The following is a 12,535-nucleotide window of genomic DNA, read 5'->3' as shown; positions in this document are numbered from 1 at the left end:
AAAAAAAAAAAAATCAGCAAGACATTACTTGGGTCCAGTTTCAAGATTAACAATGTCCTTCGCAGCATAAGGAGCAGATACTAGTGAGAGCTCTCACAACACACACAACAAAAGCCCAGTGTTTCTTGAACAATTCATTTCACTGCAGCAGAATTGGTTCTCCATAAATATTCACCAACTTCCTACACTGTAAACAAAACCATGTGTGTTTACAAAAAAGGAAATGACATTTTTAATAAGTTAAACCTATATATACACACAAAAAGAAAAAACACAAAGTGAGGCAGCACCTCTACTTAAACGGTATTACCTTTTCATTTCACAGCGATGACACTTTATATAAAATAAATAAATAAAACAAACAAACAAAAAAAAGTTCCCATCCTCACATTCGTTCATCTATGAAAGAAAAAAAATATCAAAATTTACATTAACTTCGTACCACTCTAGATGAGCGGTGATTTTTGGGTGTGTGTGTGTGGAGTCACGTATGCAGCCTCTAGTCAAGTACGTAACATTCTGATGAATTAAATGTAATGCTTGCAGGTGTGTAACATTTTTAAACCATGCCATGTCTCTGAGATATGACTGAGTGCCTCGACCGCAGACACATATCCAGTGTAGAGTAAGCAGCATGCTGTTTTGCGTTAACCGTGTAGCTGGATTTTTCAGGCTGTGGAACCAAAAGAACAGAGAGCAGGGCAATTCCGGCATTATACTGTAACTTTATCTACCTGCAGTGTGTTAATAATTTGATCAGTGCAGCTTGAACAAAGCAAAGCAGACACCGCTATGTTGGAAAATACAAATAAATGTTATGCCATATGATGTTCTGGTTGCTCAAGGCAAACAGCCTGTCTGCTTTGCTCCGCCTTCTTTAATACCCCGACCACACTTTCTAACCAATCAGGGAGCTTCTTCTTGAAAGGTCCACGTTGCTGGTGCTCAGTCCTCTACATTCTGACAGGCCATTGTTCACTTCCTGAAAACACAGATTATACAAGAATGAAACATTGTGTGTGTGTGTGTGTGTGTGTGTGTGTGTGTGTGTGTGTGTGTGTGTGTGTGTGTGTGTGTGTACACATACTCACCTGTGAGGTCTCCTCTACACTCTTGTTAAGGAAGTTCAAAGAGCTCGCTCTCTTCATCCTTACATACAAAAGATAAGCATGAACTTTTAGTCAAAACTAGTATGAATGAATGAATAAATAAATAAATAAATAAATAAATAAATAAAAGTAAATCAACAGCTACTCCCCGAATCGTTCCCTCACCCTGGGTTCCGTGGTTCCTGTGGGCCGCTACCTTGCAGCTTCTTCACCAGCATCTCACTGCTGCGTCTCAGAGCCTCTCGGATCTTCCCTAATGAGCCGCTGCGCCGCAGAGAGCCGCTCCCATCCTGCAGGGGGCGGTAAAGCAAACAAGAGATTATAATCTCAATCTCACAAAGTTTCTCTCATCTCCACATTTTATTAATCAGAGAATATCTAATTAAATGTCGGTGTAGTTTCATTAGAGAAGGAGGGGAGAGATCAAGTGAGATATTAATCGTGATTCTATTGTATGGCGATTCACATGTCGCCACACTGACTCCAAAAATAAAAAAATAAAAAAAACTTTACATTTATAATAGAAATTAATCAGTCAGTTGGGAATTAGATGGTTTTTAGTTTGACTGGCTGTGACCGGTGATCGGGCGATCAGCCTCAGATATAAACAGTTCTGTACTAAACGCAGACGCTTCGAAGACGCGCAGCAGAAACACATTTACGCATGCGTTAAAAGCCTCCGATCTGCATTTTTACTCCAAACTATGTGCAATTAGTCTTAAACCCACTCATTACACATGCTTACACCAGTCTTAATCCAACTTAAGCGCAAATTAGTTGAAAATCGTGTGCGTTAGAAGGCTCATGTACCCACGATAGAAGATTACATGCTCACAGCCAACCAAGCCGCACGCTCACTGTCAAGTTGAGTTGAGTCGTTTGAGGTATTACAACACCATAGTTTTTTTTTTTTATAATCCTACGGGTCGCGGACTCCAAACTATTTACACATTTTTATCCAGTGTGGATAAAATGTGTGAATTTGGGTAGGAGTGAATTATTTGCAAAGTTTATTTGGAAATAATAATTATAGCGTGCTGCTTAGTAAAAACTAGAATTTTTTTTTTTTTTTGCTAAATTTAATTTGATGTTAAATGTTAAACAGTTGTATTTCATGTTGGTATTGTTAATGTTGTGCTTGCTTTTTAAGTGAGAAATCTAATGATTACAAATGAGCAAAAAAAATTTAAGTGGTTTAAAACGAAAAAAATTGGATAAATGTAATATCGAATTGGGATATTTAAAAAATCATGATGCATATGGAATCGGCAACTGGGCATGATAATATTATATCGAGTGGTGAAGGGTGATTCCCATTCCTGAGTTTGATGCAAATTTTAGGATGATAACATAAGTATACACACCCCGCTCCACTCTGCCTCATCTCCCTCAGAGTCACGAGGACCTCCAGAACCATTCTGTCCCTCTCTGTGGTGCCGTTTGTCTCCACCAGGGCCGCCATCCTTCAGCAACTCCACCACCTTACTCTGGTTAATCGCATCTATGCCCTAAATATATTTTAAATTATTGTTAAAATGCTTTAAAAAATAAATAAATAAATAAATAAAATAATAATAATATATATTATTAATAGGTGTAGATCCCACGCATGCGGTACCTGTTTGCGGTTCTTTGTGGCACACTCTTCCAGAGTCTCAGCGGCCTCTAGCTTGCCCTGGCGCCGGTACAGCGCCCCCAGGCTCCTTAGTGTGTTAGTGACTGTAGGACTGCATGCAGCATTTACAATCATTAGCTCACGTATCCAATATTTAGGAAATGCTAAACTCAAGCTTATGAATGATCTCATACCTGTCCACTTTGCAGGCCTTGTACCAGCTGCCATACTCGCCGTAGGGACTAGAGTCTTTCTTCTTGCCCTGTAACATTAATAAAAAAAAAAGGTTCAACATAAAAGCACTGTTTTTTCAGCTGGTCTGAAGTGATAAGCAATTTCCCTCTGGGATTAATAAAGTTTTTTAAATATTAAATCTTGAATTGAATGTGTGTCAGGACAGCTGTGCTCCTCCAAAACCAAGTCTAAACCACACACAAACACTGTGTACAGACACAGTCACTCGGGTTTTCCTTCTCTATGCTTAGACTGAATTCCTGTCTAACACGGTCAACAAAAACCACAAAAGCATGCCCTGTATTTTCCCGTGACCATGTTGTATTACACTGCGCCAAAAAGGTTACTTACAAAATCCATTATTAATTCCCCCATAAGTACGGTTCATCATGATTCACCGCGAGTTTTTGGAACTGTGAGTACGTTTCCATCTTTCCGTGCGAAAAACTAAACGTTTAATTTTTTTGCTGGTCCTCGCGGAAGCTTGCGGTCCTTACAGAACTTCGCGGAACGACGGCGGGCAATCGCGGCGACTCACAGTGCCTAACTCCACTTCTCACCGTGAGTCAAACCGCATAGGTGAGATAGGGGTAGAAAGGATTGAGAGTTAAATTAGCAAGCCAATTTCTCTTTAAACCTGGTAGCTTTTTAGGGTATAAAAGTATAATTAATCACTGGGACTTAATCATACTGGAAGATTATTATTACTCTCTTAAGTGTATAAAAAATTACAGATTAGGAGTCGACCTAAATAAATAAATAAATATCACAATCCTTAAAAGCCTTTCTCTATACGTTTGCTCAGTAACTACAGCAATAGTGTTGCATTTTTAAAATGTGTTCATTATTAATGCACAAACTTCCAATAAATAAATAAATTACTTCATATGTCAAAATTTATATCGATATCTTAGAATAGTGTATCATAACACAATATTGCATCAGCACTACTATGGACAAGTTTATATATTTTATACATATTAAATCTGTTCTACAAGGAAAATGACATTTATTCCATTATATATAATGAGGGGGAAAATCACTTTATAATCAATGAATAAAAAAATACATATGGTTTTTATAAGTGTGCCATTTAGAAGATTAAAAAAATTGAAACGTGTTTGTGCTAGGGTGTAATGCTCAAGCATGTTGAACTGACATTATGTTTTTAAAGGTGGTGATTAAAATGAATGAAGACATCGCTTATTAAGACATTTTGGTGGGTCGATGGTAGAGGTCTCTCCCAGTGGAAAGCCTAGGTTTAATTCCCACCCAGTGCCCAAACCCCAGCCACTGGATGCAGTGCCGGTCCCAAGCTGGATTAAAATGCGCCAAGAAGGGCATCTGGTGTAAAACCTGGGCCAAGTTGTTGTGCTGTGGCAATCCCCAACGGGAGCAGAATCACACTTTTGAATCACATATTAATGAAAAATAAATGTATCTTCAACCTAAAACAATTGTCCGTAAACTTGTCCATCTACTGCTGTTACTTTCGACTGAAGCAGCCGAAATATCAACAACTTTTAATTGCTATATCTTATTTTTTTCATGACGGTTTTTGCACTAGTCTATCCACTCATTCACCAAAATATTTTGCACATATTTCTCCCATTTTTTAAAATATATTTATATATTTTTCTTTGTATATTGTGTATTGTACTTTGTTTTCTTCTAGTCATTAAGCTGAATATGGTGTGACAATCTTGCTAGTGCAACTATATATGCATTGTATTACTATCCTTGCTACTGGATATTTGTAATTTCCTTCGGATCAATACAGCAAATATCTATCCATTATTAGACTGAGAACAAAGAGAGGTACAGATTGACAGGATCCTCCTGAATGGAACTGTGTTACATTTGAACACTGCTGTATCCTGAAGCCCAGGGTTTATGGTGCTTTCCGCTCACCTTACTCTCTTCTCTCTCTTCAGCATGCATCCATATGGGCTTGTTGTCATCTATAGAAAAAGACAATAATTTGAACATTAATAATTAATTAAATATGTATACACGGTATAACAGAAAGCTTATAGTTCTGTAGTGTTATTGTATTTAGCTTGTGTGTGCATGTGTGTCGTTAGCTACGTACAATACTGGTCAGCTTACTAAGCTCTAACTGGCTTTAAGGCTTTTAATTTACGCAGTAGGAGGTATAAGTCTGTTTGTGTGTTAAAAAGGACAGGATTAGGACCACAATCCTCCTGAGAAACGACTCAGCTTTTTAATCTCGCTCTGCTTATCCTGACTGGAGAGATGGAACAAAAGCTGAGCGTGCTTACTGTTCACAGAGCCGAACTGCTTCTCGTGGGCACGGGTCAGGATCTCTTTGTACAGTGCCTCAGCGTCCTTAAACTTGCCCTGTTTTAGGTAGCACGTGGCCTGACAAAGGAAAGGGCAGGAAATAATCAGCATTCCTGTACAGTTTCCCATCCATCATGACATCATAAATGTCTGACCTGAGCACTAAAACAGGTTTCCATTAGAAAGATCACTATAAAAGGTCTCACCAGATTATTTTTGGTCTTGGCCACATTGGGGTCGTCGGCCCCCAGCTTGCTCTCATAGATCTCCAGCGCACGGCTGTAGTAGTACACCACTTCCTCGTACTTCCCCTGGTTCTGGCACAGCAGCGCCAGGTTATTCAGCTGCTTCGCCACATCGGGGTGGTACTTACCCAAAACCTGTCCAATACGACATGATAATGAGCATGTGTTAGTTTATAGCAGATTAAAACATTTAATCTAAAATGAAAGGGTTGTCTTTCAGCTTCCTGACCCATTTGAAGCATTGTATTCATCTTCAGTACAGACAGTTTATCCTTGTCAGGGTCATGTTGGAACCAGAGGCTCAAGGTGGAAATATACAATCTAAACAGGATGTTAGTCATTTGCAGGCCACTAAATATATATTCACCCACTGCCTCACCCAAAAACAAAAGGTCATCATTTTAGATAGGTCAAATTACTGAGCAGGTCAGGTCTAGGCTCCGCAGTGTTATGTGGCAATAAAATGTCAGCTAACATTGAGGTGATGACCTGAATGTATGGAATGACCAGGTTATCACATATAGAGGTATATGGACTCGAATAGTAAAAAAGTGGTTCTGGGAGCATGAGTATTTACATGAATTCACCACCACACTGTGCACCGTAATCAAAGCTAAAGGCGGTCAATGACACCTGAAAAATGAAAACGAAATATATCCTCAAATTGTATACAGGTAGTCCCAGACTTACGAATGAGTTCTGTTTCGGGAGCACATTCATAAGACATTCATTGTTCTTTAACCGACAAAGTGAGTCTTATACACCTTTGACACAAATATACATTGTAAAGCATATCAATCCACTTGACTAAATCTCTGTCCCCCTCCCCCCTTTTTTACCTCATGTGGTAAAAAAATTTAAATGCGCCTAAGGAAATTAATCTTAGTGTTGTCTCAGCCTCTTTAAATCACAAGGGGAATTCCAGACGCCATTTTGTTTCAAAGCTGTTTTCCACTGTATTGGACTGTGAACTCTTTTGTTGATGATTTAAGGAGGTTGTTGAGGAAATTTATTTTTAGGATTTTTTACCATCAGAACAGCTTTACAGGACAGCGATTTTCTATCATCGTGCTTCCGGACTGATTTATTAAAACTGGTGAGGCTAACTCATTTCTCCCACATACACATACAATATACTGGACTTTAGACATTTTACACACACTGAAAATATTGAATATAGTTGTAAATATTGGTATCTGGTGCACTGCAGTGTCTATTTTTTTGTACAACTTGTTTATAGAACTCCGGTCCGTTCTTATCTGGGGAAATTCGGTAACCAAACCTACAAAAAATAATTAATAGGTAGCTTTTAAATGGCATGACGATAAAGTGTTTGTTTTGTACTATCATCTGAAGACCACTAGAGTTCGATTTCCAGGGTGATGCTGCAGCCATCAGGGAGGTCAAGGTGGGAAAGGTTTTACATTGCTCAAAGCTAAAGACTATCAAATGAATATTAGATTGCGCAACTTTTTTTTTGTACTGTGCACCTTGGCGACAAATTGGAGTTTCATCCATCTTAAAATGTGAGAGGAAACTGGAGATTTCAACATTTCAGAGGCATAACTGTATACAAGTTCTACTCAGACTCAGCACAGCCATCTTATATATGTATACCTGCCACATGCAGTCCTTAAGGCAATGTGGGCCAAATGACATTAATTACTGAATTACATTTTTTCCTTTGATGCACTAAATATAAAGGCGAAAAAAAAAATTGATTTGTCGCACCTTCTCCCTGATCTCCAGCGCCCTCTTGCACAATGGTTCAGCTTCCTTGTACTTGCCCCTCTTGCCATACAGAACAGCCAGGTTGTTGAGTGTGGCCGCTACGGCGGGGTGATCCTTCCCCAGGGTCTTCTCACGGATTGCTAGCGCGTCGTTTAGCAGGTGAGCCGCTTCTTTGTACTTATTCTGGTCCCTACACAGAGAACAGCTTATCGTTTAGGGTCCCTGATAACATGCAACATTACACTCACACACACAAAGTCCTTACCTGTAGACAAGAGCGAGGATGTTGAGCATGGTAGCAACGTCGGGGTGGTCGTGGCCCGAGGTCTTCTCCAGGTCTTCCAGGGCTTGTTTGCAGAGAGGCACTGCCACCTCGTACCTGCCCTGAGAGGCGTACTGAATCACCAGGTTGTGCAACGTCCTGAGCCGAGCCGGGATCTCGTATCCTCCTTGCTGTGCTGCCACCTCGCCGCTGCGCTGGGCTGCGACACAATACACGGCCAAAATCATTACTATAGTTTACGTTTTAAGATTAATTCACTTACTCAGTTTTACACCCTTCCTCACCTTGTCCATGCTCATCGTCGTTGGGAAACAGATCGTCCAGGTTGTCCTTTTCTTTCTCTCCGGATTTCTCCTCTGAGGGTGTGGCGTCATCGTCGAACTTGCGTATCTGGTTCATGAACTCGAGGTGCTTCTTTTCCTCCTCGAGCTGAGCCACATTCTGCTCGCTCTTCTGCAGCTTGTGCTGGGTGCTGGCCAACTCGTCCCGCAGCCACTGGTTCTCCTGGCACAGGCGGCGCACCTGAGCGCGCAGCTTCTGCTTCTCCGACTCCACGGCGCTCAGGTGACCAGACAGTGCGATGATGACCTGCAGAGAACACAGGTGCTGACCTTCACAATCTGTTATGCTTGTAAGAGAGGTGAGCAAGAAAGTGAGAGATATGGCTCGAAGCCCAGTCGGATTACCTGCGCCTCCCCCAGGCCCAGCTCGATGGCCTCCAGGCTCTTGCGGAGCAGTCCAGATTTCTCCTGCGCGGCCGGAGGCGGAGTGCAGTCCAGCAGCGAGTTGAGGAGCTGAGCGTGCTCGCCTCGTAGCGTCTCCAGCCCTTGCATCACCGCCTTTGTGTTCATCACGATCTCATCCTGACTCAGCCGCTCCATGACCTCCTCCCTTGGGTACACCATAGTGGACATCGCCTGAGAACGTTCTGCAGTCACTGGCGGCACAAGAGATATAAATCTATATACTGTATCTGCAAAAAAAATCAGCTTTCTAGCAAATCAAAACAGATTGTCATTTTGTCAGCCTCCCTGCAAATAACCAGAGTACATCCTTTTTGAAGATTATTAAATTAATCCCAGTGACGTTCGACAATATTAAATTTTCCAGTACGGCTCAAACAATTAGATTCCCTGTCCCCTGGGAAACATCCTTTTCAAATGAGTATCAGGTTTGACTCCGTAATACACCATAACGAAACTCTAGGCCTGTGCTCACATCAGGCATTTTAAAGCAAAGAAAGATGGGGAAACAAAAGAAGAGAGGGAGAGAGAAAGCTGAATCCAGAGGTGAAATCCAAATACTGGATGTCAGGAAGCCATTAAGGGTCGGGTTACATCATTATCATCATCATCAGTCTCCTCCCTGAGCGGTCGCTGCACTTCTCTGAAAGTCTGTGTTTAGTGAACTAGAAAACACACTCAGCATATCCGTGACCACTGACACCTCTGCGTTAACGCCAGAAAACACAGGGTCAGCTCTCAGCTCTGCAGTGCATGGTTGTGAAGCAAACATAAAAAACATCACACCACCAAGATCCTGAGTAAGCAGAATTTCTCATTAAAATAAACACGGCCTTCTGAGCTGCGCTTCCTCCCTCAGCCGCTAGATGTCTCCAAAACACCCTTCCTCCTGCCTCTTGTCTCCATCTCCACACCCTGCAATGCAGCATGATGCTGAACCGCAATCAAACATCAAATCCTTTTTGTGTTTAAACCTCAAGTTACTCATCTCTGTTTCAGCTCGTATATAATCGGATTTTGCCTAAAGTTATGGGAAATATGACAGGAAATTAAAAGAAGATGATCCCCAACACCTTCAAGGTGACCATGGCGAATTAGGAAACAAAAAAAGCACAAAATCAGGGCTGACTTACGTATTTATTGATATATGATATGATGATTATAATCTCTAAATGTCTGAAAAATAGTTCAAATCAATATAAGTCGCATTATTAGGCCTATACGATCATGTGAAGATGGCTATGAAGTGCGCATGCCCAATTTATCAGTCAATCTTTAACCCTATTGTGCTATATGTAAGCAATACATGAGTGATTTTTATATATATAAATGCATAATATCCTGTTGTAAACATTTATCAGACCAATAAATGTCGGATTTCGTGAGCTAGCTATTGTTTTTAGCCTAAAAGCTTAGGCTAACAGACAATACACTCAAACTCTTAAATGTATAGATTTACCTTCTTCTCTAACGGGTAAGGAGTCTTCCAGGGATGAAGATAGCGTTTGAGATTAAATAAATAGTTTGTTTTGTCGCAGAAAATCGGTTTTAATCCGTGCTGAGCTGTGAAGCTGCTCTCTCCAGCTGAAGCATCCTGAATAACAAACCGCTATATTAAAGGCGGATAAACTCAGCGCAGGATTCTCAGCACATTAAGACTAAAGTTTTATCCCAGACGCATAAACCCTTTCCTCTGTCCATTCTCTATAACAGTAATGAAATAATCGTATAAATAAATATATGTAAGATTAACCAAGGGAGAGAGGCTCCCGGTAGTTTAACTGACTGACAGCCGCAAACTGAAAATGGCTGTTTGTGCCAAGCGGCTCCCACAATCCAGCGCGGCGTGATGGCGTGACGTCAGCGCGCGCGCACCCCCTTCTCTCATTAACCCCCCCGTCCCCGAAATGACCGTTATTTCCCTCAGTGCTAAGCTAATGAAAGCCATGGCCTCCTCACACTTTTATTTATAATGTCTTCCCATAATTAGTCCCCTTTGTCCTTACAAAATGTATACACCCTGAGTTCATATTGACCTGAGTTCATTCCTATATGAGCTTTTTTTGTGACTCCAAATGTAGTCCATCTTGACCGTTATACTCAATTGAGTGGCACAGTGGCTTGTCTTGATTGAGATATGCTTTAAGCTAAGAGAAGAAGAGTTATTGCTTGTTGGGTCCGCAGCACCTTGATACACTTACCGGGCCGGGCCCGATCGACCGTGAGAGACAAACACACACTCGCAGGCATGATATCTGAAAATCTCTGTTTATTCTCAGCAAAGAGAGCACATTTAAAGCGGTGCTGTGTTCCGAACATCAACATGTCATGTCATGTCAGTGAGAGGCCCGGGGACAGACAGGAGAGGGGAAATAATTAGCATTCTCCTGATTAAACGAAGGGGTTCTAGTGGACAAGAGCCATTTGAATGTATCCCCGTCTGGACACAGGATATAAAAGGTGTTACCACATAAGACATAAGGAAGCACAGTGAGGGGTCTGTTCTCAGGGCACAGGAATCTTCTAATTAGATTCCAAATATTATAAAACCTTACAGTGTGAATGTTGCCTGAAGGTCCAAATACAATGGTCACCATTGGCCATCACAGTCCCAAGTTGGACTACAGAGGTTCCTAGATGGAGTCATCCATCCTCATCATTATGCGGGGTGTTCGTAAATTCGTATTATCTTATGTAAACAATGGAAAATATTTGCTCGAATTATGTCCCCGGAAGTGAGATGGTCATTAACATTTCTTCTTGTTTAAAAAAAAACATGGTATAGTTCTGCACAACGCAGCCAGAGAGTCAAAATTCGTTTCTTGCATTTAAAGGGAAACAATGCGAAGGAGATTCACAATTAACTGCTTGACTTGGGGTACAAAATTCTGTCTCATCCCCTCCTACTTCCCTGTTGAAAAATCCAGCAGCATTATTTATATGTTGGTCTGTGCTGGTTAATTATTATTAATTATGATTGTTTTCTTAATTGCTTTCTCTGGCTTGTTTTGTCAGTGGTTTGACAGATTTATTTGTATTGTGAACCAGCATAACTTATGGAAGACCAGCATACCTACACAGATGAAACCTTACCACCAGCATTGGTCTTGCTGGGTAGTGATGGTCTGGTGCTGGTTTAGCTGGTAAACAAGCATAACTGTGCTGATAAGTTCACCAACAAGGTATAGTTACTTTCACTTGGCCACCAGCAAGGTTTTGCTAGTTAAAATTTTATCTCATTATCTTGTATTTTAATAGCTAGTACTGAAAAATTGTGTGTAATGTAAATACAAGGATCGTGTAGTGTTATCTGAAATTATCAATTTACTAAAAACATGTAAATACATTATTTAACATTTATTAAATATCTGCTGGGTTGTCTAAAACACAATACAAACCTTTTATATAAATCCACTGACAATAAATGCATATTTTTAAAAAGTAATCAATTGAAATCAATTAAAACATAAAAAAAACAGCATAGACCAGCATAGCTCATCACCAGCTTGACCAGCACTTATACCAGAATATGTTGTGTTTTGGTGCTGGTATGCTGGGGACCAGCACCAGCAGCATGGGGTTGATGATCCTGGCGGTGGGACCACTTGCATTTTTTCTGGTAACCATGAAAAGAACTTTGTCATTTTTAATCATACACATACTGTAAGTGTAATACATCATTTGAATCTGTAAAAGGGTCTACATTCGTTAATGTACACTCACATATCAACAAAACATTGTGCTTTTATAAAATAAAATAAACAGAGTGCGCTTTCAGCAGTTTCAGTCTCAACAAAAATATTTTTGAAACTTGTCACTAAAATGAACTGAAAATTAGTGAATATGAAACCTTATATACCCGCTAGACATGCCGATGATCCCGTCCCATACAGCTGGCATTGCACGGCTCAAAGACGACTGGCTTAACCCCGAGCGGTCTGCCAGTTCCCTTTGGATAGAACCAGTTGCCAGGAAACCAAGCGTTGTCAGCACCTTTAAGAGAACGGGTAATGCATGGCTCCTCGCTGTCTCTCTTTCCGAATTTGGACCCAACTCAGCACAGAGCTCCAAGAGGATAGCTTTTGAAAATCTGAAACAGCTAATAAGCCAGTCATTATTGTGGGCCAGAAAATCACTGTGATCCCTAAAAACGCGTTCCCTTCGGATTTGGCCATTGACAATGTACTCTAATAAGGCCAATACCAATTGTTGGTATTGCCATGAAAATAAAAAAACCCAATTTTTTTGTCCCAACTCCCACTCGTTAAAAA

General features: G+C 40.7%; 1 protein-coding gene across 1 annotated transcript; it reads right to left on the bottom strand.

The window, feature by feature from the left end:
• Positions 1–468: 468 nt before the first annotated feature.
• On the bottom strand, positions 469–10,058 carry klc2 (kinesin light chain 2). Its single transcript, XM_053497650.1, has 14 exons — positions 9,724–10,058; positions 8,208–8,458; positions 7,806–8,109; positions 7,504–7,720; positions 7,239–7,428; positions 5,469–5,642; positions 5,241–5,340; positions 4,870–4,919; positions 2,919–2,986; positions 2,728–2,836; positions 2,474–2,617; positions 1,275–1,399; positions 1,092–1,149; positions 469–982 (listed from the first exon to the last, which is right to left on the bottom strand). Exons 2-14 carry the CDS (start codon positions 8,433–8,435, stop codon positions 899–901), a joined length of 1,851 nt encoding a protein of 616 aa, XP_053353625.1. The 5' UTR covers positions 8,436–8,458; positions 9,724–10,058; the 3' UTR covers positions 469–898.
• Positions 10,059–12,535: the final 2,477 nt, after the last annotated feature.

The sequence above is a fragment of the Clarias gariepinus genome, chromosome 1, assembly GCF_024256425.1.
Source record: "Clarias gariepinus isolate MV-2021 ecotype Netherlands chromosome 1, CGAR_prim_01v2, whole genome shotgun sequence".
In the NCBI taxonomy this organism is placed as follows: Eukaryota; Metazoa; Chordata; class Actinopteri; order Siluriformes; family Clariidae; genus Clarias; species Clarias gariepinus.
Note: the sequence above shows the minus strand (reverse complement) of the source record. Positions and strands in the feature narration are given on the sequence as shown.